Source organism: Lissotriton helveticus, chromosome 4_1, assembly GCF_964261635.1.
Source record: "Lissotriton helveticus chromosome 4_1, aLisHel1.1, whole genome shotgun sequence".
Lineage (NCBI taxonomy): Eukaryota > Metazoa > Chordata > Amphibia > Caudata > Salamandridae > Lissotriton > Lissotriton helveticus.
In genome coordinates, this window is record NC_136063.1 from 1,866,484,728 (window position 1) to 1,866,509,419 (window position 24,692).

At 45.5% G+C, this 24,692-nt stretch overlaps 1 protein-coding gene across 3 annotated transcripts in view; it reads left to right on the forward strand.

Annotated features, from left to right (window-relative positions):
• The window catches only part of LOC144829404 (fibronectin type-III domain-containing protein 3a-like), a 618,864-nt gene that overhangs the window by 214,567 nt on the left and 379,605 nt on the right, over positions 1-24,692 (forward strand). For all 3 annotated transcript variants that reach the window (XM_078688524.1, XM_078688526.1, XM_078688525.1), the window contains one exon: positions 14,522-14,575. In XM_078688524.1, coding sequence (XP_078544650.1) covers positions 14,522-14,575 — 54 coding nt within the window. The remainder of the gene's footprint in view (positions 1-14,521; positions 14,576-24,692) is intronic.

A 24,692-nucleotide genomic window follows, 5' to 3' on the forward strand; every position in this document is an offset into this window, starting at 1 on the left:
GATCCTCAACCGCTTAACCACTGATCCTCACCCCCAACCCCAAAGTTAGGACCCCTTTTTAGGTCTCGCCTACGCAGCACGCATGAGTTGCATAGGAGGAGACCTTTAGGAATCAGTTCACTTTTTTGGCCAAAAATGTGCACACTTTGCATTGCTTTCAATGGCAATGCGTGCAAGTTTGGCGATTCCCTTGCGGGAGCAAGCTTTGGCGACATCTGTTTGTAATTAACTTTCAGACAGATGGTGCCCCTGCTCGCTCCCGCAAGGTGTTTGCTCTCGGCCGCACTCCCCCCACACCTCCCACTTGTTAACCCGCGGGCTACGGCGAGAGAGTTTTCTTTTCTATTTGTTCTGTTTGCAGTTTTTTTTTACAGCATGCGCGAGTTTGTACTTGTTTTCTCATGGGACGAACCTTCTAGCATTTTTTTTATTAAGGGAAAGTAATAACAGGTCCTCTGTAGCTGCACTTGTGTTTTGTGTTTTCGGCAAGGTCTAAGCACAGCCCCCTCGCGGCAGTGCTGCAGTTCTATTAAAGTAGCAATGCTCTCACAGAAACATGCGGGCTCTGTTTAACTGACGTCACATCTACCACACAGGCGACCCCACAATATGAACAGTGAGTGATGAGGGCAGAGACCCCTGACCTACAATCACTCCTTGAAGAGATAAAAACTGCCCGGTGCCCTCCCACAAGGCCCCGGCCAGTCATCTGCTCGTCTCAGCCATTCTTACTTTCTTCATCAGAGCCACATCCTCTCCTTACATTTGTGGCCGGAGGCTGCTGCGCGTACCTGTTGGCAGGGGTTGCAGGGCGGCGGGCAGAGGGCTTCTCCCAGACGTCACCGGCCCATTTCCCTTTAAGCAGGGACATCCTTCCTGCCTGTCTTCCTCGCCCCTCCTCCCCGTGACCTGCAAATGAAAACTCCAGGCTCTGGGCCTAGCAACCAGACAGCCGGCCGCAGAGGAGAATGGACAACACCACACCCTGAACGGGGTACATGCACCCCTACACAGTGCCACACACACCTGTCTCCCTCTTCATCACTAAGGGAGACATTTCCAGCCTTCCTTCCATTGGAAGGCAGTAAAAACATACATATAAGGGCAGTAGAACCGGCGTGCGTCAGAAGACCAGGAAATGTTACATGTGCACAGGGCTTAAGAGATGTGAACTCACCCTGACAGGGTGAAAGAAAGGTCGTCAGTGGGAAAATGCAAACAAACATTGGCATAGCCAATATGTCACACCTTTGGGACCTTATAAGTGTTTAACCATGCAACGGTTGATGGTGTTGCACCAAGGATATTGTGCTTCATAACTACTTATAATGTCCCAAAAGCGAGACCTATTGGCTATGCCAATGCTTGTTTTGCTTTTTGGGGTAGGACGCCCTCAGGGCTCCATAACTTTTTTTCCACATAAGGTATCCATTCTACAATTTCGTCTTTTTTTCCAACTTACTGCACATTTCAACGGTACTCAGGGTTTGTGGATTTCCCAAAAGGGGACCAAGAAAATAGGCAAAATATAGTTACACTTTGAGCTTTTGGGCGCAAAAATAGGAAAAAAGTACTCTGGATAAAGGGTGTCCGTTTTTCTCCTGCTAAAAATGGCTTCAACAAACGGTTCGCTGTGCTAAAGTCACCATCTTCCCAGCTTTCAGGAACATGCAGCGCTGAATGAAAAAATAATAATCTCTACTGCAGTTTTGGAATTTTTCAAGGAGGTAGCCCATTTTACCATGTTTTGTATTTTCAATCTACTTCGAGTTTGTGGTGGAAACCAGTGTGAAACCCATGAGTGATCCAGGTAAGCTATAGATTTCTGAAAAGGGGTCATTTGTGTAGATTCCTCAAGGTTTTCCCAAAGAAACAAACTGTTGAAATAAAGAAATATTGACAATGAGTTAGAAAAAGAGCCATTTGTGACAGTGTTTTCATCTGTAACTTTTTGTCACTGAGGCCGATGTACAAAAGCAATATACCATTACGTTTGCTAGACCCTTTTGGTTTTGGGGATGTATGGGATTTGTAGGTTCTCCAAGAACCTGAGGTACCCAGATCCAACAACTGAGCTGCACCGTACAATTGTTTTTCCTTGTGTACTGAGTATAGGCCACATTCATATGGTAAAACATTTAGAGTGGAAAATAGGTATCAAGATAACCTATGTATTTCCGAAGTGGGCACACAATATGGAATTTTGGAGCAGTGGTTATTTGTACCTCTCCAAATTTGTGAATACCCATACAAGCATAGGATTTAGAGGGTATTTTTCAAAAGTCTTCTTTCATGCACACTGGCTTACGTTTGGCAGGCAAAAATGCAGCAAAATCAAATTGGGAATAACAAATATTCTACTATTCTAAGCTCCCACATGCCTTCTGATAAAAAATAGTACCTCACTTGTGTGGGTAGACCCAGTGCCTGCGACAGGAAACAACCCAAAATGTAACATGGATACATCACATTTTTCCACCTCAAAACTGCCCTTTTTTTTTTGTTGCAAAGTGGGTATCTATGGATTTCTGGCACAAGCTTAGGCAGCCCAGAGACACTCATATACTGGTGACAAACCCCCGACCTCAAGACCCACTAGAACTGAAGCAGCCATGTCGAACACTGAAGCAGCCGACTTAGCCTCCTCTTATGGCTCACCCCCCTTTGACTCCCCCAAATCCAAAATCCAGGTGATCACGGGTCTCCGAAGAGACATTCCTGGCACAAAACCCCCTAGACCACCCGTCCTCACCACCCTACCTAGGGCGCCCATGGAAAAGACTCCCAACAACAAAGAGCTTTTCACCAATTGCTTGCTCATCAACTGCAGGTCAGCTTCGCTCCATGCAACTGAACTAGCAGAGGCCATTCTCTCCCACGACATTGACATTGCGTTCATCACGGAGACCTGTCTCAATGATCTAACCTCACCATGCTTAGACATACTCCTTCCCCCTGGCTTTTCCATCATCAACAAACACAGAAAAGACCAAATAGGGGGAGGGGTAGCTATCATCCATAAAAACAACATGGCCATCTCGGAAATAGACTCATACAAATACAACTCTTTTGAATGCCTCTCAACCATCATCATGACCAAAGACAATGGAACTTTACGCTGCCATCTTCTCTATCATCCTCCAGGTAACACCTCTGCTTTCGGGGAACACCTATCTGACCTGATAGCTCATGGTGCGCTCAGAGATGCCAACAATCTAATCCTTGGCGACCTTAACCTGCGATGGAATGAGACCAACAACCCACTAATCCAATCACTATCCAGTTTCCTAAGTGACAATAATTTAATCCAGCACTGCATTAGGAGACTCACTACAAAGGAGCCACCTTGGATACCATCATCGCTCAAAGAAACACAATCACAATCAACCACATACTCCCAGTAGACTGGTCAGATCACCACATGATCTTATTTCATATCAATCAACTAACAATCTTTGAAACTCCTATGCAAGACCCTCACAAACGGTTGAGAAACTTCTCCCAGATCCCCGTGGGAATCCTTGAAGAGCGGATAGGTTCTCTTCTTCCTGACACCAACGAAAACCTCTCCACAAATGAACTCACTGAGCGCTACAACGCAAATCTACTGTCCATGCTCGATCAACTAGCTCCCCTAAAGCTATAAAAGAGCCGAGTCACTCCATTAAGATCCTGGTTTAACTCTGACCTCTACTCTGAAAGGAGAGAACTAAGAGCCAAAGAAAGAAAATGGAGAAATAACCCTACCTCCATCCTCCGTGATCAACTCAAATCAGCCCATAGGAAGTACAATAATCACATTAAAAACAAGAAATCCAGCTTCTTCCGCTCGGCGCTGGACAGTGCCAAAAACAGACCCAAGGAGCTGTATAGTATCATTAGACAACAAACCTCCAAGCCTGTGTCTTCCTCCATGCAGGCTTCCAAAGAACTATGCGATAACTTCGCCAACTTCTTCAATGATAAGATCACGAAAATCGAACGTTCATTGGACATCAACAACACGCACCCCACGAAGAGCATCTCGGCTGGACCGAATGATCTTTCTCCTGGTTCCTCCGTCAATCCCTGGCTAAGCTTCCACCCCATTCAGGAAACTGAGATAGTCAGATTGATCTCCTCCTCCAAACCCTCAGCGCATGTCCTAGACCCCATTCCTCCACTACTGACCAAAAAACTGAAACACGCCCTACCGCCTCTCTGGAGCACAATCATAAACAGCTCCCTGGAAAACGGAATCGTTCCAGACTGCCTCAAAATGGGTCAAGTCACACCCCTCTTGAAAAAACCTGGCCTAGATAGTACGAACCTGAACAACTTCAGACCGGTGTCAAACCTCCCCCTTCTTTCAAAAACCATAGAAAGATGCATATTACATCAACTAACCCAACACCTGGACAACATCAACCTCCTGGATCCCCACCAGTCCGGCTTCAGAAAAGGCTGTAGCACAGAAACCGCGATCCTCAACATCATCGACGATATCCACTGTTCACTTGACTCTGACCAATGCTGCCTCCTCATTCTCTTGGATCTCTCGGCAGCTTTTGACACTGTAGGCCACAAACTCCTCATAAGGGCCCTCCAAGAAAGAGCTGGTCATGGTGGGGTAGTCCTCACAGGGTTGTGGAATTCCTATAGCCCGACGCCCGGGACATATTGTTTGGGGTCAAGGGCAACAAGTTTTCATGTGTATTTTGTCCTTGGGACAAGTAGGCCCAACCCCCTACTGCACAAACCCTCTGGCTGCCAGTTTACAGTACCACATTATGAATCAGGGAAGGGCATGGTCTACAGTTAAGGTAATATGTGTGTCCATGTGTTCATGCTGTTCAAACTTGTATTTATGGTTCATTAAAGCAAAGCCATTATTATTATTAGGATGTTGTAAGCTCGGCCGGCACTACTGACGGTGGTTCCAGTATAAATGTGTGAACACGTTTTCAATGTTTAGTAATATGAGACTATGTATAATGCACCCAGAATGCTCTCTGATTATATGCAAATATTTGCAGAAGCTTGAAAGAGTGAGGATTCTGTGCTTTCAAAATCAAAAGTTCCCCAAAAATTCAAGTAGGAAAAAAAACATTTTGCTGAACTATTGTAAGATTTTAGGTACAATATCTTTGCAGCATAATTTAATAACATGTTGATGTAGGCTTGTATTTCGCAAAAATATTCATAATGGAAAATCAGTGTAACCAGTTTAAATACGATTATGGGAAACAAAAATAAACAAGCATTGGCAAAGCCAGTAGGTCTGAAATTGTTGGTCAGCCTTTCGGTTATGTCATTGCGTGACTTGTTTAGGCATGTTTTTTGTAAAACCTTATCGGTGTGGGAGCTGCTGGACCCTCCCCATTCTAACAAGCATTGGCAAAAGCAAAAAATGTATTTGGTCTCAAAAAGCACATATTGCCACAGCAGTTCCGGGCACTGAACAAAACTCCTTTGTGTGCCAATATGCTCTTTGTAAAAGAGCAGAATACTGTCACTCACATTGAAGACAGCGGATAGACCGAGAGAAATAGAGAGAGAGAGACTGAACTTTATTAAACACAAAAGGTCATGGTTAACACCAGGCCTAATTCGAGGCCCAATTATTGAAGAAAGTCTCAAGAGTGCATCCGTGGTATATATCCTTGCATTACGTGCATATATACAGTTTCCGTGAATTCACAAGAATTTACAGAAGTAGGCCTGGAAGTAGTACTCCTAGAAAATATATGTGAACTGCATTTTAGCATGAGCAAATGTGCATGTGTAGATTTGCTCATGTGAACATCTGAATGTTTCAAGTTCACTTTTCCTCTAACCACCTTTTTCCCAACCATGGAAAACGTTTTATGTCTGCCACTGTCAGGAGTAAATGTCCAACCTTTTTCAGAATGTGAAAAGATTTTTTAAAAAAAAGAGGAAAACCCCTAAACATGCAAGTTAGTAGGTTTGCACAGACTCAAGTGAATTCCAACCCTTGAACTATTGCTTACCACTACATCAGCCCCAGTATGTAGACCTGCAGAAACGCAGCAACATAAGGTAATTGCTGATATTCAAAGATTACTATGGTACGAGCCCTGGCATAATTAGAGAGGCTTTATCGGAACTCTTATATAATGAGATTGCTGCCGTAATTTGTCGCCGCATTACATTGAACAAAAGGGACAAGTGGATTTTGTTACTGGACAAGTAGATTTCTGAAGCAACCTGCCCCATGGACAAGTCGATATTTTATTAAATTCCACACCCCTGCCTCCAATGGTTCACCTCCTTTCTGCACAATCGCACTAAAAAAAATAATTTAAAAAAAACTTCACCTCCGACCTTCAACAAGTCAATAAAGGTGTCCCTCAAGGCTCGGTGCTATCACCACAACTCTTTAACATTTACATGGAACCGCTCTCCAAACTACTTAGGAAAGCCAACATACGCTTTCATCTCTATGCTGATGACACCCAGATCTATCTGGAAACTACTTCTTTCAAAGACATTCAAAGACTCAATGATGTACTGAGAGACATCCAGGACTGGCTGACATGCAACCACCTTAAACTAAATCCTGACAAGACGGAGATACTCCTCATCTCGAACAAGGAAGAGAACCCCCAAATTGCGGAATGGTTAAAAGCCATTGATGCGCTCAATGGGAACCTCACTCTAGCAGACTCTGTCAGATCTCTAGGCATCACCCTAGACCCAAAACTGCACATGACAAGACATATCAAGAATTCTGCCAAAAGTGCCTTCCTTAACCTCAGACTACTGAACAAAATAAAACCCTTCATTCCGCCCAGTGATCTCAAACAGGCCACACAAGCACTAGTATTGTCTCGACTGGACTACGGGAACGCAGTCCTCTCTGGAGTTCCTAAAGTGCATTTGGCTCCCATCAAGACAACACTGCATGCGGCTGCCAGAATGATCACTGGTGTCAAGAAATTCGAACATATCTCACCCGCACTCAGAGAACTTAAGTGGCTTCCAGTCCAAATGCGGATCAGCTTCAGAACAGCCTGCCTCACCCATAAAGCCCTTCACACCGGCAAACCCAAATAGTTGTCGAAAAAACTCAAAAAAGCCGGCCAGTCTAGGTACCTGAGAAGTTCAAACTCTCTCCTACTCATCCCTCCAAAAACTAGAAGAAAAAAGACTGCGGATGGATCATTCACAGGAAGCGCCCCGAAAATCTGGAACTCCATTCCCCCTCACATCAGAACCATTTCCTCCTTTGTTGAATTCAAAAGACAACTCAAAACCCTATTCCTCAACCGCTCCCTAGGGAAGGGATAACTCGAGACAGCTAGCAGACATCTAGCTCTGTCCAAGCCCAATAACTCTGAATAACCTTGAAGTCAAATCTGTCCTGCCCTACAATGTGTTTCTCTTCTATTGTGCACTCTTCGTAACATGTTTTCCCTCCTTTTGTGTATATGGTGACTACTAACTATGTATATGGTGAGTATCTGTGAGTATCCTCTGTAATGTGCTCCGATACCCTAGGGTCAGGCCAGTTCTATAGAAAACTTCTTAAATATATAGAAAACTTCTTTAATACCTAGCAAAATAGTAATTTTTTGTTTGAAAACTAGACACCTAGCGGAATCCAGGATGGGGTGACTTGCATAACTCTTATCAGTTTGTTTTACCTAGAATGCCTTGCAAACCTCAACTAATAAACACATTTCCACACATTTCTGTGATAGAAAGTTCTGGCATCTGCAGAGGGCCAGAAACGTCCTACCATCTAGCATTCCCCTAAGTCTTCAGTTAAAAATGGTACCTCGCTTGTGTGGGTGTGCCTCGTGCCCACAACAGAAAATGGCTCAAAATGCAACATGGATACTTCACATTATTCCACTGAAAACTGAGGTGTTTTTTTACAATGTGGGTAGCTGTGGATTTTAGGCCCTATCTCAGTTGGCAGCTAGGAAAACCTAGCAAGCCTGCACATTTTGCAAACTAGACAACTAGGGGAGTATTAGGTGCGCAGGAATCCACCAAATTCCTACCAACCACTATTGCCCCACATGTGCTGCTAAAAGCGCTGCACCACTTGTGTGGTTGGACTAATGCCTGTGACAGGAACAGATCAAATAGCAGTTAATGAAAGGAAGGGCAAAGTGGGGCATTGCTGGGTGGTAGGAATTTAGTGGATTCCTGTGGATTCTGGAAGTTTCCAACGCAGAAATGTAAGGAAACTGTGAGATTTCAGGCAAAATTTGTGGTTTACCTGGCGTTTTGGGCAAAAAACAAAACCAAAAAACTCATGGGATCCAGACAAAGCACACTACCTTGCATTCCCCTGGTTATCTACTTTTAAAAAATGTATGTGGTAGGTGGGTTTTCATGGGCGACGGCCAAATCTCGCAGCTATTCCTGTTGCTGATGTCTCCACGTTGCACTTTTGGGCCGTTTGTGTCAAGGTCTTTTGGCCCACCCACACAAAAGAGGTACTATTTTTATTGGGAGACTTCGGGGAATGCTGTGTGGTAGGAAGGGTGTGGCTTCCCACAGATTCCAGAAGTTTTCCTCACAGAAATGTGAGGAAAATTCATGTTTTTATTTAAACTTTAGGTTTTCTGGGAATTGTGGGTAAGAAAATGGTGTGGATGCATGCAAAGTACACCACCATTGACTCCCCCAAATGCCTATTTTTCAGAACTGTCTGGTTCTGCTAGGTTTTTCCAGGAGACAGCCTACCCTAGCCCAAAAAGTGCGCCATTCATCCTTGCAAATGGGATGATTTTGGGATTTAACCACACTTTCCTAGTCCATATAACACCCATGAGAATCAATTGTCCTCTCACTTGCCTGTGGGATGGGATGCTTTAGTTCGCAAAGCAGCAGAAAGACTGTTGAGGTTTTAGGGGTGAGGGTGGGACCTTAAGACCCACCACATTATTTTATTAAAAGTATATGTTCGGAGGTAATTGCCCCCATTTCCCCCAAAGGGGCAACAGAACGACTACAATATGCAAAGTGCTGTGATGAAGCACAAGCCCTTGCCCAAGGGGCTGCCTCCACCCATCCCTAGTACCTAGTGGGTGCTTGGGGATCACTCTCATGTACCAAACCACAAGCAGGGATCCACTGGGCAGAGGTACCTTTGGAAAGGGGAGACTCTCCTATTTTCATTGATTCAGTTCCCTTGAGAATCAGTGCTCAGGGGGCTGAGATATGTCCCGAGCACTGATTCACTGAAAGTAAAATGAAACCATTGGCTTGTTTTACTTTGACATTTTCTACAATGAGGTCAGCGCATCCTATGCGCCGATCATCACCACAGTGAACACAAATAAATCAGGCTGCTTCCCTAGCAGCCTGAAGTGTAAAATAAACAATAATAATGAAGGACTCCTTCCATCCAGAGCACCAGAGTGGCCTTTAAGTACCTCCCCATAGCTTATACCTACTCGGGGGAGGTAGTGCGGCCGTTGGCTACACTTCAAAGGTAAATAGGAAAAACCTAGAAAAACATGCATGACAAATATTGACTAAAGTTTGTTTTGAATATATAATTTGAATGGTCAAAAGGGTTGAATAGGTGCACAGTTGATTATGGGGGAATGGAATAGTGGTAAAAGAGGAATGAAATGTGTATACAAGTGCTTTGTAAACTTTTAAGAACCACAACCCAATTTTTAGAATGACAAACCTTAACAACCCACCGACATTAAATAGGTGTGAGGTGGGCAATTTTTTTTATGTAGCTAAAGCATTGTGTGGTATCGAATTGTCACTTACAGACAACACATTTTCTATTGAAATGGCCATTAAATTTGCACAGCCATACACTTTTACTAATAAAACTATATTACGCACAAATGCTAATGTTTTGAAATCGGGTTACAGTAAGTATGTATGATTTGTGCATCAGGAAGTATAATGACTTGATTTGTTTTGATCCTATTAAAATCTTTGTTTCTATCACGCTTCAGAATTTCCCAAAATTTGCTTTATTTTTGCTTTCATAACTGCTGAATGTGTACAGTTCATTTATAGGTATTTAAATTTTGTTGCTGTGAGAAAGTGCCATCTATCTTGCATTGGTATGCCCCAAGTTTTTTTCTGAACTGCTGATATGCTTTGACTGAGTGTGCCCTGGGCTCCTTCCAACCAGGTGCCCAAGGCCTGTGTTCCTTCCCTAAAACTGTGTTGAAACTAAAACCCAATTGGCATCTCTGGCGACCTGTCATCCCCTAGTAAATGGTACCCTAGGTACCCTGGGCATGGTGACCAGAAAAGACCCCTGAGGGCTGCAGCACTTATTGTGCCACCCTCAGGGGCCCTGTACCCTGACACCCACACACTGCCTTTGCAGGCAGAGTGTCTAAGTACAGAACTAAACAAAGAGTTGACATGGCAAGCATCCCTGTGTGCCATGCCCACGGGACCCACTGCCCTGGCATACTTCAGTCACCCCTCTAGCTGGTTGCCCTATGCCAGAGGTGTGGGCACAGGTGCATGAGCCCTGTGCCCCTACAGTACCCAGGGCCATTCCTGGGCACTGTAAGTGCAGTGATGCCATTAAGAGTATATGGTGCTGGGAGGTTGTCATTACGAACTCCATAGCACCATAATGGCTACACTGAAGACTGACAAGTTTGGTACCAAACTTCTCAGCACATTAAACCCGCACTGATGCCAGTGTTGGATTTAATGTAAAATGCACCACAGGGCATCTTAGAGATGTCCCCTGAAAACCTAACCTACAATCCACGTCTGGGCTGAGTGGCTGCAGAGGCTGCCACACAGCAGACATGTTGCTGGACCCCTGGGTGGAGAGCCCACCGCTCTCCTGGGCCTGCAACAATGCACATCCTGGGCGAGGTGCTAGGTCTCCTCACCAAGGATGGGCAGGGGGAAGCTTCAAAGGCATGCCGCCTCTGTGAGCTTCTCCAGACCATTTGCTGTACTCAGCAACTGGCCCCCACCGGTTCTAACCCCCACTCTGGCGGGAAGACTGTCGGGAAACCCTACGTCAGGAAGGGGGGTGTGCCAGCCTGTGCCAACCCCACCCCTCAGGTGGGAGAGGCGAGGTGAAGCACGACCCCGGGCTCCGGCCATCTTGAAGATGGGGAGCCCTGCCCAATCACAGCTAGGCTCCTGCCCCCTCCCACAGGAGAGGAGCAGGCTAGGGGGTGTACCCACCCTAGGACAGGGACCTATTGGTCCCTGCCCTTGCCCTACCTGTAACTCCCCTAAATTTAGTATTTAGGGTCACCCTGAACCTTCCTTCCACAGATCCTGATACAAAAAGAAGAAAGAAGATCAAGAAGAAGAAGACCCGCCGTGCAGCTTCTAACAACAGTACGACAACAACTGACTTGGCCCCAGCCGTACCGGTCTGTCGATCCTGGAACCTGCTTCTGCCTAATCTCGGCGACTCCTGCGGACAGAAAGCTTGGGACACCCAGAGGACTTGCCTGCCTTGACCCTCTTAAAGACTGGGACTCCCATCAGCAGAGGCTCTGCTTCAACAACACCCATGGTGCCAGCCAGGAAGCCCTGGACAAGCCCACTCTGCACCCGCCGAGCCCGGTCCGTGCCCGAGTGACTCAAGATCCTCCCCCCGGCGACTGGGACCCGAAGTCCAGTGCCCAAAGACCCTCTTCGACGAACCAGACGCCGCCTGCAGACTCAGAACCAGGGGCCCCCACAACCGTGACCAGCTGAGGGTAAGATTTCCCGACACCCAAAGACACCCCTGCTCCCGGCGCCCTACAGCCCCCTGTGCCTTCCTTTGGGGTACCTACCTATGCTCCAAGATCCCAACTTGCCTCTCGAAGTGGTGGTCGCCCCTGAAGAGTCTCCGTCCCTGAGCCTGCAGCCTTTGTTCATTTGTTACCTTTCCCATTGAATAACATTGAGCTCCCGACGGCTCAAAAACACCCTGCACTCAGCCGCCCGAGTGCCGCTGGCCATGCCACCTTTGCCCTAGCCTACTTCCCCATTTGCCCTGAGCAAGTGACCTGGAGCCCAGCTCCCACAGCCTCGTGGCCTGCTAGCCAGCAGCCACCAACCGGAGGCCCCCTGCCCTTCATTGGATAGCATTGGGCCTAATTACCTCTACACCCGGCCGCCCCTGTGCCGCTGAGGGTGAACCAACTGTACCTATCTGACCCTGGGGGATCCCTGAGTCTATGCCCAGAACCTTAACTTCACCAGTCGAGTACTCACCTGGAAACTGGTAACTCACTTACCTGCCATTGGATAACATTGACTGTTTTAACTCGAAAAATCTTGTAAGTGTAAAGTTTTGGAAACTTAAAATATTTATGTAAAATCAACTGAATTCCGAAGTAGTGGGGGTCAGAACCAGTGGAGACCAGTTGCTGAAAGCAGCAAGTGGCCTGGGGAAGCTCACAAAGGCGGCAAGCCTTTGAAGCTTCCCCTTCGTGAACCCTGCCCATCCTGGGGGAGGAGGCTTGGCACCTCGTCTCAGGATGTGCATTGTTTCAGGCCCCAGAGAGCAGCAGACTCTCGACCCAGGGGTCCAGAATCTTGTCTGGTGGAGGCAGCTGAAAGTAGCCACTCAGACTGGACACTAGCAGTAGGTTATTTTTCAGGGGGCATCTCCAAGATGCCCTCTGTGTGCCTTTTTCATTAAATCCCACACTGACGTCAGTGTGGCTTTAATGTGCAGAGAAGTTTGATACCAAACTTCACAGTTTTCCGTGTAGCCATTATGGTGCTGTGGAGTTCGTAATGACATACTCCCAGCACCATATACTCTTAATGGCAGCTCTGCACTTACAATGTCAAAGAATGAACTTAGACGCTGTAGGGGTACAGGGCTCATGCACCTGTACTCTCACCACTGGTATAGTGAACCCAGATAGAGGGCTGACTGATCTATACCAAGGCAGTGGGTTGTAGGCATGCCACACAGACGTGTGTGCCATGTTGACTCTTCACTTTGTTCTGCACCAAACCATACAGCCCACAGAGGCAGTGTGTGTGTGTGTGTGTAGAGGTACTGGGCCTCTAAGGGTGGCACAATAAGTGCTGCAGCCCTTAGAAGTCTTCCCTGGTCATAGTGCCCTGGGTACCTGTGGTACCATTTACCAGGGGCTGTCCTGTGGCCAGAGATGCCAATTGGGTTAGTTTTGGGGGAAGAACCTAGGCCCTGGGAACCTGATTGGCAGGGACCCAGGGCACATCAAGTGAATGTGCATCAGTAGTCTGGCAAAAAGTGGGGGGCCTTACTGCAACAGAAACCCACCTTCCTACAACCGGTTACAGAGGCCAAGCTTCCGGGTTAGAACAAGCACAGGGGGGCCACAAGGCAGCACTAAACCTACCAAAGTAACTGAAAAATAACGAAAAAGTACTTACCGGGTATCCCAAAAAGTTATCTAAAGTAACTGCAAGTATAGAGTTTACATACCATTTTCTGTACTGCAAAGTAACTTGTATGCTTATACAAAACCAGTACACACCATATTTTGAAAAGTATTATTGTTTTGAACGTATCACTTACCTGCTACTAAGTAAATCTTGGTTCTAGTAATAAAAATAACAAAGTAACAACTTTTTATAGAAACAATTGTTCTGGACTCAGTCTTTGCTTGTGTGACATCATTTCTTGCCTGAGTGCGTACAACAAAAGCTTAACTCTTCCATTTGATAAGTCTGACTGCTCGACCACACTACCACAAATAGAGTTGGTATTGTTTATCTACTTTAGCCTCTGCTATATCTCTGTGGACTCCCTGGACTCTGTACACACAATACCTTACTTTGGTAAAGTATATACAGAGCCTGCTTCCTACCGGAAGGCCCATCTAAATGGTGTTGGTTTTGTTGAGTCTGTAGTGTCAGCTTGCGGGAAAATTTACTGCAAGTACTTTGCCTATATAGGGTAGTTGAAAGGTGCAGCTGAATGACATATTAACCCCAAGGCAACACAATACTTCTAGGTAAGCCGAAGGCTCAATCCGCCAAAGGCAGGGCAGTTACTACAGTTCTCCTTAATATGTTGGTATTTCAGAATTTAGCAGAGCTAGGATTAATATTTTACCTATAAACCTGACCCACAGCCTGCCACTGTGCTGCATTCTGAGCTAACTGAAAGGGATCATAACGGTGTGTTGCTTGTCTGTCCAATTTCATTCCATTATATGAAGGGCATTAAATTAATTTTAGAGCCTATTTTTTTACTTCATAAGTTCTATTTAATTTCTGTTAGGCTATTGAAAAAAGAGAAAGAATGTTTCTTTAGAGACATTCTTATTTAATAGAAGGATATTCCTCTTGTTAAAGTTAATAAAAGGATATTTCTCTTATTAAAGTGTTTTTGGACCAGGTAGAGATATTAGGGGTTTACAAATACAAAGAAGATACCACTTATGGATAACTAGGATTACAAGTAAATAACTTTTGCTTTAACAAAATACTGAAAAAATGTCATCCTTAGAAATATGATTTCAAATGACTTTAATATTAATGACCTTTTGGGGGTTATTTTTCATTGTGAATAACTCTTCTTCATTTTCTTTCCCATATCTTCTCTTTTCAGGCCTCGAGTGATAATGGATCCAAAATAAATTCATTTCTCTTAGAATGGGATGAGGTAGGTTTTTAGCATTTTCAGTTATGTAAATATTGTTCTTTTGCTAGAGTGTGCGCTAGACTTTTGTTACTCTCTGGATTAGTGCTCCTAATTAGAAGCAGAAAGCTAATCTTGTCTCTTTTCAACATCCTCATCTGTATAAAAGTCTAATCTTCTAACAACCATATTTGGTCTTTTTTCTCTAGACGGGCACTTGCTCTTTTGTATGCCAATCTTGTGCGCCAGTCTATTATTATTGACTATAAAATAAACGCGGTAGTAGTGGTCCCAAATAGGCAAATGATCGCACCTCATAATGGCTTATTGTTTCAATCAAAATCGCGTGTGTGAAAAGTCCATAAACATAATATTTACAGAGCCATTGTCTAACCCAGGGTGGTGTGGAGTGCAAAAAAACGATGGATTTAGGCCCAGATCCTTGTACTGGGGTGAATGTATGACATTGTTCTACATTCTGTCCATCAACTGTGTTTTTTGCAATTTTCACCCGAGTGGGCTGGATATGCTCAGACGTGAGTCCCAGGCTCTCCACACCACTGGAGTCAAGCTATCCAGGCTGATGAAGGCTGATAGCCATAAACCGGTCCTTGGATGCTTGATTCCGGTCTGGGAAAGACATGGCTTGGTAGTTCGGACTGGACTGTTCCCATGAGGCACAGGGTCAGAGCTGATTTGCATATAGCCAGTGTCTAACCCAGGGTGGTGTGGAGTGCAAAAAAACGATGGATTTAGGCCCAGATCCTTGTACTGGGGTGAATGTATGACATTGTTCTACATTCTGTCCATCAACTGTGTTTTTTTCCAAAGAACTCTAGGACATTATTTCCATGACGACGCTGAGTATTATCCCGAGCTATTTTACCCGCCCTGAGGAAGCCCCAGGCCGGATGGCCATGTAAAGGGGTGAAACACGTGTTGGCTGTTCCTTCTCACTCACTCCAATAAACAGAGTGCCTATACTATTATGAACATCTTACAAAAAACCAGTGCGTGATTGGAATTTGTTCCAGAAAAGAAAAGATGAAGCAAATCTTGCCCAGACAAACCTGTTGAACCTCTATAAAATGTGCACTAATTGCAGCTGACACAGCATCCCGTGGCATTATTACCAGCATATTGCCATGCCGCCATGCTTGGCTTCGAATCTCCGGATTCAAGCAAGAGGTACAGTCCGCTATACTAAACCAGCCTTTTGACCAACAAATTTTTTTGGGACCAAATGTAGATTCTTCGTTAGAAAAATGAAGAAAGATACAGAAACTGCCAAATCTATGGGAGCCCTATAACTGCTCTCTAACAGAGGCTCCTTTCATCGCTCCTTTTATAGGGGTGGCCCCAAAACAAAATCGACCTTCTTCCTCCTGAGGATACTGTCGAAGAGGATATAGAGGAAACAACAATAGGGAAAAAGGCAAAAATAATTCCACCCGCACTTCCCCTGCAACCAAGCAGTGACTTCCCCCGCTACCTCCGACCATTCCATTTCTGTCGGGGGATGCCTATCACAGTTCCTACCTGTCTGGAATTCCATTACAACAGACAAGTGGGTAAGACAAATTATCCAGTGTGGTTATTGCCTGAAACTCACTGGTTCACCACCAAACATTCCGCCCAATGTACTCACAGCATCTCACTCTTCTCAAACAAGAGGTTCTCCCCCTGTTACAAAAACATGCAATAGAACCATTCCCTTTGCCTCATCAAGGCACAGGAGTGTTTTCACTGTACCTTCTAATCCCAAAAAAGTACGGCTCAGACCAATACTGGACCTCAGGTCATTAAATCTATACATTCAGTCAGACCACTTCCACATGGTCGCTCTTCAACAGGTACTCCCACTACTTCAACAAGGCGACTTTCTCTCTACTCTGGACTTAAAGGACGCCTAATTTCATATTCCCATTTTGTGATAGATAGCCAACCCTACCAATTCAAAGTCCTCCCATTCGGGGTGACCACAGCACCCAGAGTCTGCACCAAGTCCCTTGCAGTAGTGGCGGCACACTTACGAAGACAACATATTCAAGTGTTCCCTTACCTGGACAACTGGCTCTTAAAAGCTAAGTCACACAGCAGCTGTGTTTAACACACATACAAAACAATCCAATTGCTTCACGATTTGGCATTCATAGTTAACCTCTCCAAATCCCATCTCTAACCGTCCTCAACACAACAGTATCTAGGAGCTACAACAAACACTTCAAAAGCTCTAGCATATCCCTACCCAGTCAGAATAAGCACCATGCAAGCCCTCATATCAAAATTTCAGCCTCAAAACTCATTACCAGCTCGAGTGTTCATACAGTTAATCGGGATGATGGCCTCGTGCATTCTCATCGTCCCTTACGCAAGACTCCAGATGCGTCCCTTACAGGAGTGTTTGGCACGTCAGTGGAACCAGGCTCAAGGTCAGCTAACAGATATGGTGTTGGTGGACAGCCGCACACATCGCTCTCTGCAGTGGTGAAACACTCAAAACCTTTCCAAAGGGCGGCCGTTCCTTGACCCAGTTCCACAGATAGTGCTGACAACAGATGCATCGCTCACCTGCTGGGGAGCTTATCTTCAAAATCATACCACTCAGGGCATGTGGACCTCAACAAAAACAACTCCACATAAATTATATGGAATTGCTGGCGATCTTCCTAGCGTTAAAATCCTCTCAACTCCACCTCGTAGGCAAAGCTGTCCTGGTCCGTACAGACTACATGACAACAATGTATTACATACAAAAACAGGGGGTGTACACACTCGCTGCAGCTTTCACACCTAGGTCAAAACATATGGAGAAGGGCCATTCCGCAAAACGTATACATCCTTGCAGGACACCTCCCAGGAGTACACACTCAGATTGCAGATCTGCTCAGTCGTCAAAGACAGCAGATCCACAAATGAGAACTTCATCCTCAAGTTCTGCTTCCATTCTGCGGAGTGGAGTGGTGTGGCTCACTGGTTAGAGGCGGCAGACCCGGAAGCAGAGGACGGCCCGGGACCAGGGTTCTATCCCCGACGCGGCAGGGTCGTGGACCAGGGTCAGCGGACTCGATAATTCTCGCCTCGGTGCCTACTCTAACCAGGGATCACACTCGGCAACTCTGGGCATTAGCTTGCCTCATCTCGACAACGGCCCCCCACATACGCCGGGGATGCCTGGTTTCACCTTGGAGATACCCAGTAGGGACCATCTCACAGGGAAAGCCAGGACGGGTTCCCCAGCGGTCTACAGCGCAGAGATACTCCTTCGGGAGTCGATTCGAGCGCTTTAGAAACCCACAATTAATTAATTAATTAATTCTTTCAAATGCGGGGCCACCCAGATATAGACCTGCTCGCCACACACCAAAACGCAAAATGCCCAAGCTTCGCATCCAGGTATCCACACCTATTGTCCAAAGGCAATGCGCTATGGATGAACAGGTCAGGCAAATATGCTTACGCTTTTCCGCCTCTCCCGCTCATTCCGCTAGTGGTTCGGAAGCTCAAACAGCATTTCCTCACAATGATCCTGGTTGCACCAACATGGGCCCCACAGCCATGGTGCACGACCCTCTTGGAACTATCAGTAGTTCCTCATCAAAAGCTATGTCTCTCACCCAAGCTTCTCACTCAGAACCATGGAGAGATAAGGCATCCAGATCCCAGTCAACTCAACCTTGTGATCTGGCACCTCTGGCTACTTCAATCCCCCACCAGACTGCATGAACATCATTAAAGAGGCTAGACATCCTACCACTAGAGCCTGCTATGCCACAAAGTGGAAAAGATTTGTAATTTACTGTACAAATAACAAAATCAACCCATTAGATGCTTCCATTCAAAACACCATCTGTTTCCTTTTGCATCTACGACAATGTAACCTAGCGTATACATCCATTAGACTACATCTCGCTGCAATAGCAGCCTATCTCCAAATCAGACAACACTTGTCTTTGTTTAGGGTACCACCTATCAAAGCATTCATGGAAGGACTTAAAAGGATAATTCCACCTAGAGTTCCGCCCTCTCCAGTATGGAACTTAAATGTGGTCCTTACCAGATTTGTGGGTCCCCCATTTGAACCTCTGCATAAATGCGAATTACAATTTCTCACCTGGTAAGTAGCTTTCCTGGTTGCGATCACCTCTCTCAGAAGAGTCGGTGAACTCCAGGCATTAACCATTCAAGAAACATTTCTGCAAATTCATCATAACAAACTGGTTCTTAGGACTAACCCAAAATTTCTACCTAAAGTCGTATCTTCTATCCTCCTTAACCAGTCTGTAGAACTCCCAGTGTTTTTCCCTCTCCCAGACTCTGTAGCAGAACAAGCTCTTCACACGCTAGACGTAAAAAGAGCAATACTTTACTACATTGAAAGCACAAAATCCTTTAGAAAGACTAAACAACTTTGTGTGGCTTTCTCCCCACCTCTTAAAGGCAATCCTTCTCAAAAACAGGGATTGCAAGGTGGATTGTTAAATGCATCCAAATATGCTATGCTAAAGCCAGACACACGTTAACCATTCCCCCTAGAGCTCACTCCACACGTAAACTAGGGGCGTCTATGACATTCTTTGGGAACATTCCCCTAGATGACATCTGCAGAGCAGCAACTTGGTCTACACCACACACGTTCGCAAAGGTATATTGTGTGGATGTGCAAGCAAAACAACAAGCTAGTGTGGGCCAGGCTGTATTAAGAACACTTTTGTAAAACACTGCAACAGATACAGGTAGCCACCGCCAAGGAGATAACTGCTGTATAGTCTATGCACAAGTATACAATTTACAGCTCATGCTTCTTGCCAGTATGCATCTGTTTTTGGCATTAGAGCTGTAGATTCGTATACGCCCACCCACCTCTCCGGATACCTCTATCTGTTCCAGTACTATCTTACTTAGATACATTACACATGGACATCATTTTCGATTTCTTACTAACTCCATCATAACCCTCCATGGCAAAACAATCTGGAGATGGAGTTTTTGCACATGCGCACCATCGTCCTAAGGAGGAGTCACCTACCTCGTGACTACAATGACTTCTTCCAAGACCAAAACAAAATGCAAACATCCGAGCCCAACACCAGATGGCGATCTATGCAAAAGTATACGAATCTACAGCTCAACATGCCAAGGACAGATGCATACTGGTAAGTAGCATTTTCCTTCTGATTACCGCTGTATTCGAGTGGCTAAAGGTTCCATAAATTATATGTTCGAGGCATATGAGCTGCAGATCCTACATTTTGCAATAGATCGCCACCTGGTGTTGGGCTCGGATGATTGAAGGTTGTTGTCTTCTTGGAAGAAGTCTTTTGTAGTCACGAGATAGGTGACTCCTCCCTTGGACAATACTGCGCATGGTCATCGACTCCATCCTCCGATTGTTTTTTTCCGCCACTGGGTTCGGATGAAAGTTTTCCGCTGCGGCTAGAAAAATAATTTTTCTGCTTTTTTCGAAGTGAGAAACTTCAAACAAACTTCTTTCGACATCGAATAGACTTTCGACATCACCAGCTACATTCCTGTGCGTCGACGCGGGCCGTTGGGCCCATCGACGCCGTGCGGCCTACGCCTCATGGAAAGAACTCCATTCAAGAGATGCCCGGTATGTGAAGCAAAATTTCCTCATAGCGACCATCACGAGGTTTGTAACCTCTGTCTCTCGCCAGAACACGACGAGTCGACCTGCACAGCCTGTGCCTCCTTCATATCGAAAAAGACCATTCGAGATCGGAGGGCCCGTCAACACGAAATGAGGAGATCAGCACCAGCACCGGAGGCCATCTTTGAAGAGGAGATCATCGAAGAAGACGTCTCCGAGGACAAATATCCAATTGAAGATATCTCCAAGGACGAGGCTCCACTCGGCGCAGAGGAGGACTCGCCTGATCTCCAGATAATATCGGGAGCAGAGGATTCGGACGATTGGATCCCATCTCGACAACCCGTGAGTACATCTGCCCCTGCACGACAGACAGTACCCAAACAGAAGGCACTCCGCCCATGGGGCCCAGTCGAGACCGACGTTTACCCTCTCACGCCCCGCTTTCGGGCCCGGCTCCGAGGAAAGAGAATACGCCTTCCGGTGCCTCGGCACCGAAAAAACACCACGTGCCAGTTACACCTCTTCCATTGGCACCAAAAAATCCTTCAACACCGAAGGACTCGTCGGCACCGAAGATAAAACACCCTTCGACGCCCAAAGACACTCCGGCACCCGTACCATCGGTGCCGAAGCCAAAACCTGTACCAAACCCGAAAGCTTAGACGCCGAAACCTTCCAGTTCAAAAAACAAAGAGAGGGAGCCAGTTTCCGGCGCCACAGGAACAGCGAAACCTGTCTCCATGCTGAAACCACTAGTATTGGTACCGAAGACCCCAGAAAAGGCTAAACAACCTTCGGCACCGTCATTGCCAAAAGAATCAACTACTCCTCATAAGGCAAAAATCACTAAACAACCTCTATCGGCTCCAAAAAAATCGACGCCGAAGAAGATTATAGAAGAGGAAGAACTGTTTAGACCAGATCCGAGACAGAAAAAGGTCTATATTAATCCAAAAACTGGACATGTGGAAGCAATCCCTCATAAGAAAAGACCAGCAGACACACCACTTACACCTGTGGTTCCTGCCAAAAAGGACTGTGCAACTTCTCCAATGCACCCTTCCTCTCCTTCACCTTCTTCCTCTCCTATTACTCCACATGTGGAACCTATAACTTCTCCTATTCACTCTCCTGCATCATCACACCACACTGATGAGGAGTATTATTTGGGTGGGGGGGATTATGTTCCTGAGACACATACATACCCTTTAGATGAGGATGGTAACACAGAATACCCTAAGGATGATGATGCATATAATTTTGCACCAAATAACGCACCAGACATCCCTGATCCTCAGTACTACCCAACAAAACCTTCACCTACAGAGGACAGTATTGGTTTTAATCATTTATTGAACAGAGCTGCACTTTACCATGGGATTCCTATGCACTCTGATGCCATTGAGGAGGACTTCTTGTTAGACACTTTCGAACAGTCACAAAGGTCTACCCAAATATTACCAATGATAAAAGGAGTCATTAAACATGCTCCAGAGATTTTTAAAGATCCAGTAAGGTGTAGGGTGTTAAATCCTAGAATAGAGAAAAAGTATAGGCCAGCACCAGCTGATCCAGTATACATTAAGGGTAATTTGCCATTAGACTCCTTAGTGGTGTCAAATGCACGCAAGAGGGCTAATTCTCAGACTTCTGGAGACACACCCCCGCCTGACAAAGAGTCCAAAATTATTGATGCGTCAGGGAAACAAATTGCTGCTCAAGCAACAAATATATGGCGCATAGCAAACACACAGGCTTTTCTATCACGCTACAACAGGGCTCATTATGATCAACTAGAAAAGTTAATGGAACACCTACCAGATCAACACAAGGATCTGACAGCAGAACTTTTACAATAAGGCAAATTAATTTCAAATGCCTCAATTAAATGTGCACTAGATGTAGCTGACACAGCATCCAGAGCAGTGAACACTAGTGTTATTCTCAGACGTCACGCATGGTTACGCATTCCGGGTTTTAAACCAGAGGTACAAACTACCATCCTAAACCAGCTCTTTAATCAGAACGAATTGTTCGGGCCGGAGGTAGATAATACATTAGAAAAGATGAAGAAGGACACAGACACAGCTAAGTCTATGGGGGCATTACAATCCACCCAAACTAGAGGTTCTTTTCGCCGCTCCTCTTATAGAGGAGGCTCCAAGCAAACCGGCGCATACACAACATCATCTTTTAAAACACACACGCAAACCTCCTCTAATAGAGGATATTTTAGAGGAGGATACAGAGGCAATAACAACAAGGGAAGAGGTAGAGGTAGTAACAACAACCGCTCCTCTTCCACTCCTAAACAGTGACTTCCCTCTGCCTCCCCTACAGCATTCCACTCCTGTGGGGGGCAGACTTTCACAGTTCCTACCTGTCTGGAACTCTATCACAACAGACAGGTGGGTAAGACAAATTATCCAACATGGCTACTGCCTAGAACTCACAGCAACCCCCCCAAACATACCACCCAGGCAGCGTCCAATGTCTGCAGAACACATAAATCTGCTTCAACAGGAAGTTCTAGCACTTCTACAAAAAGATGCTATTCAAGTAGTTCCATTAGAAGAACAAGGAACAGGAATCTACTCCCTGTATTTCCTAATTCCAAAGAAGGACGGGACCTTGAGACCAATTCTCGACCTCAGGCCCCTCAACCACTACATACAATCAGATCATTTTCACATGATAACTTTACAACAGGTACTCCCATTACTACAACAGGGAGATTTTCTGTCCACACTAGACCTAAAGGACGCTTACTTTCACATTCCAATACATCCTGCGCACAGGAAGTATTTAAGGTTTGTCATACAAGGACAACACTATCAGTTCAAAGTCCTTCCATTCGGAGTTACAACAGCACCACGAGTGTTTACAAAGTGCTCAGCAGTAGTGGCAGCACATCTCAGAAGACAACAAATACATGTCTTCCCCTACTTCGACGACTGGCTCATAAAAGCAAGATCGTACAACCAGTGTGCACAACTCACAAAACAAACAATTCAAATACTGCACAACTTGTACGATAAACTACACCAAGTCGCACCTAGAGCCTTCACACGTTCATCAATATCTAGGAGCTACTATAAACACATCGGTAGCTCTAGCATATCCCAGTCAAGCCAGGATTCAAACTATTCAGAACTTAGTCTCCCTTTTTCAATGCCAGCACTCTCTCCAAGCCAGAGTGTTCATGAAACTGATAGGCATGATGGCGTCTTGCATCTTCATAGTTCCCCACGCAAGACTGCAAATGCGCCCACTTCAAGAATGTCTAGCACAACAGTGGAATGAGGCTCAAGGTCAGCTCACAGACCTGGTGTTGGTAGACAGCCGTACATATCGCTCTCTGCAGTGGTGGAACACCAAAAATTTGACAAACGGACGGCCGTTCCTAGATCCAGTTCCACAGATAGTGCTCACGACAGATGCATCCCTCACAGGATGGGGAGCCCATCTCCTGCATTATACCACACAAGGTCAATGGAACAATCAACAGAAACAGTTCCACATCAACCATTTGGAGTTGCTAGCAATTTTCCTAGCACTCAAAACCTTTCAAGTACAAATACAAAACAAAGATGTACTAGTCCGGACGGACAATATGACAGCCATGTGTTATATACAAAAACAGGGGGGGACACACTCTCTGCAACTGTCCCAACTTGCACAGAACATTTGGAGATGGGCTATCCCTCAAAACATACATCTGACAGTAGAACACCTTCCAGGGATCCACAACCAGATAGCAGATCTGTTAAGTCGCCAATCACAACAAATTCACGAATGGGAGTTGCACCCACAAGTACTTCAACCATTGTTCCAAATGTGGGGGCATCCACAAACAGACCTGTTTGCCACCCACGAGAACTCAAAATACCCAACCTTCGCCGCCAGGTTTCCACACCCACGGTCGGAGGGGAATGGAATATGGATGAACTGGTCAGGCAGATTTGCGTACGCTTCTCCGCCTCTCCCACTCATTCCACTAGTAGTATGCAAGCTCAGACAACAGTCCCTCAAACTAATACTAGTGGCCCCCACATGGTCACGCCAGCCGTGGTTCACCACACTACTAGATCTCTCACTGGTTCCACATCAGAAATTACGGCTCACGCCATCCCTGTTAACACAGAACCATAGAGAAATAAGACACCCAGAAACAAGCCAACTGAATTTGGCGATCTGGCTCCTGAAGTCCTAGAGTTTGGTTACTTAAACTTACCAAAAGACTGTATGAATATAATTAAAGAAGCTAGAAGACCCACTACCAGAGCATGCTATGGTGCTAACTGGAAACGATTTGCAATATATTGTAACAACAATCACATTGATCCTTTGGCTGTTTCCATCCAAAATATCATTTGCTACCTTCTACATTTACAAAGGTCCAATTTGGCTTACTCTTCCATACGCCTACATCTGGCAGCTATTGCAGCGTATTTACAAAATAGACAGCATCTATCTCTATTTAGAGTACCTGCAATAAAAGCATTTTATGGAAGGATTAAAAAGAAT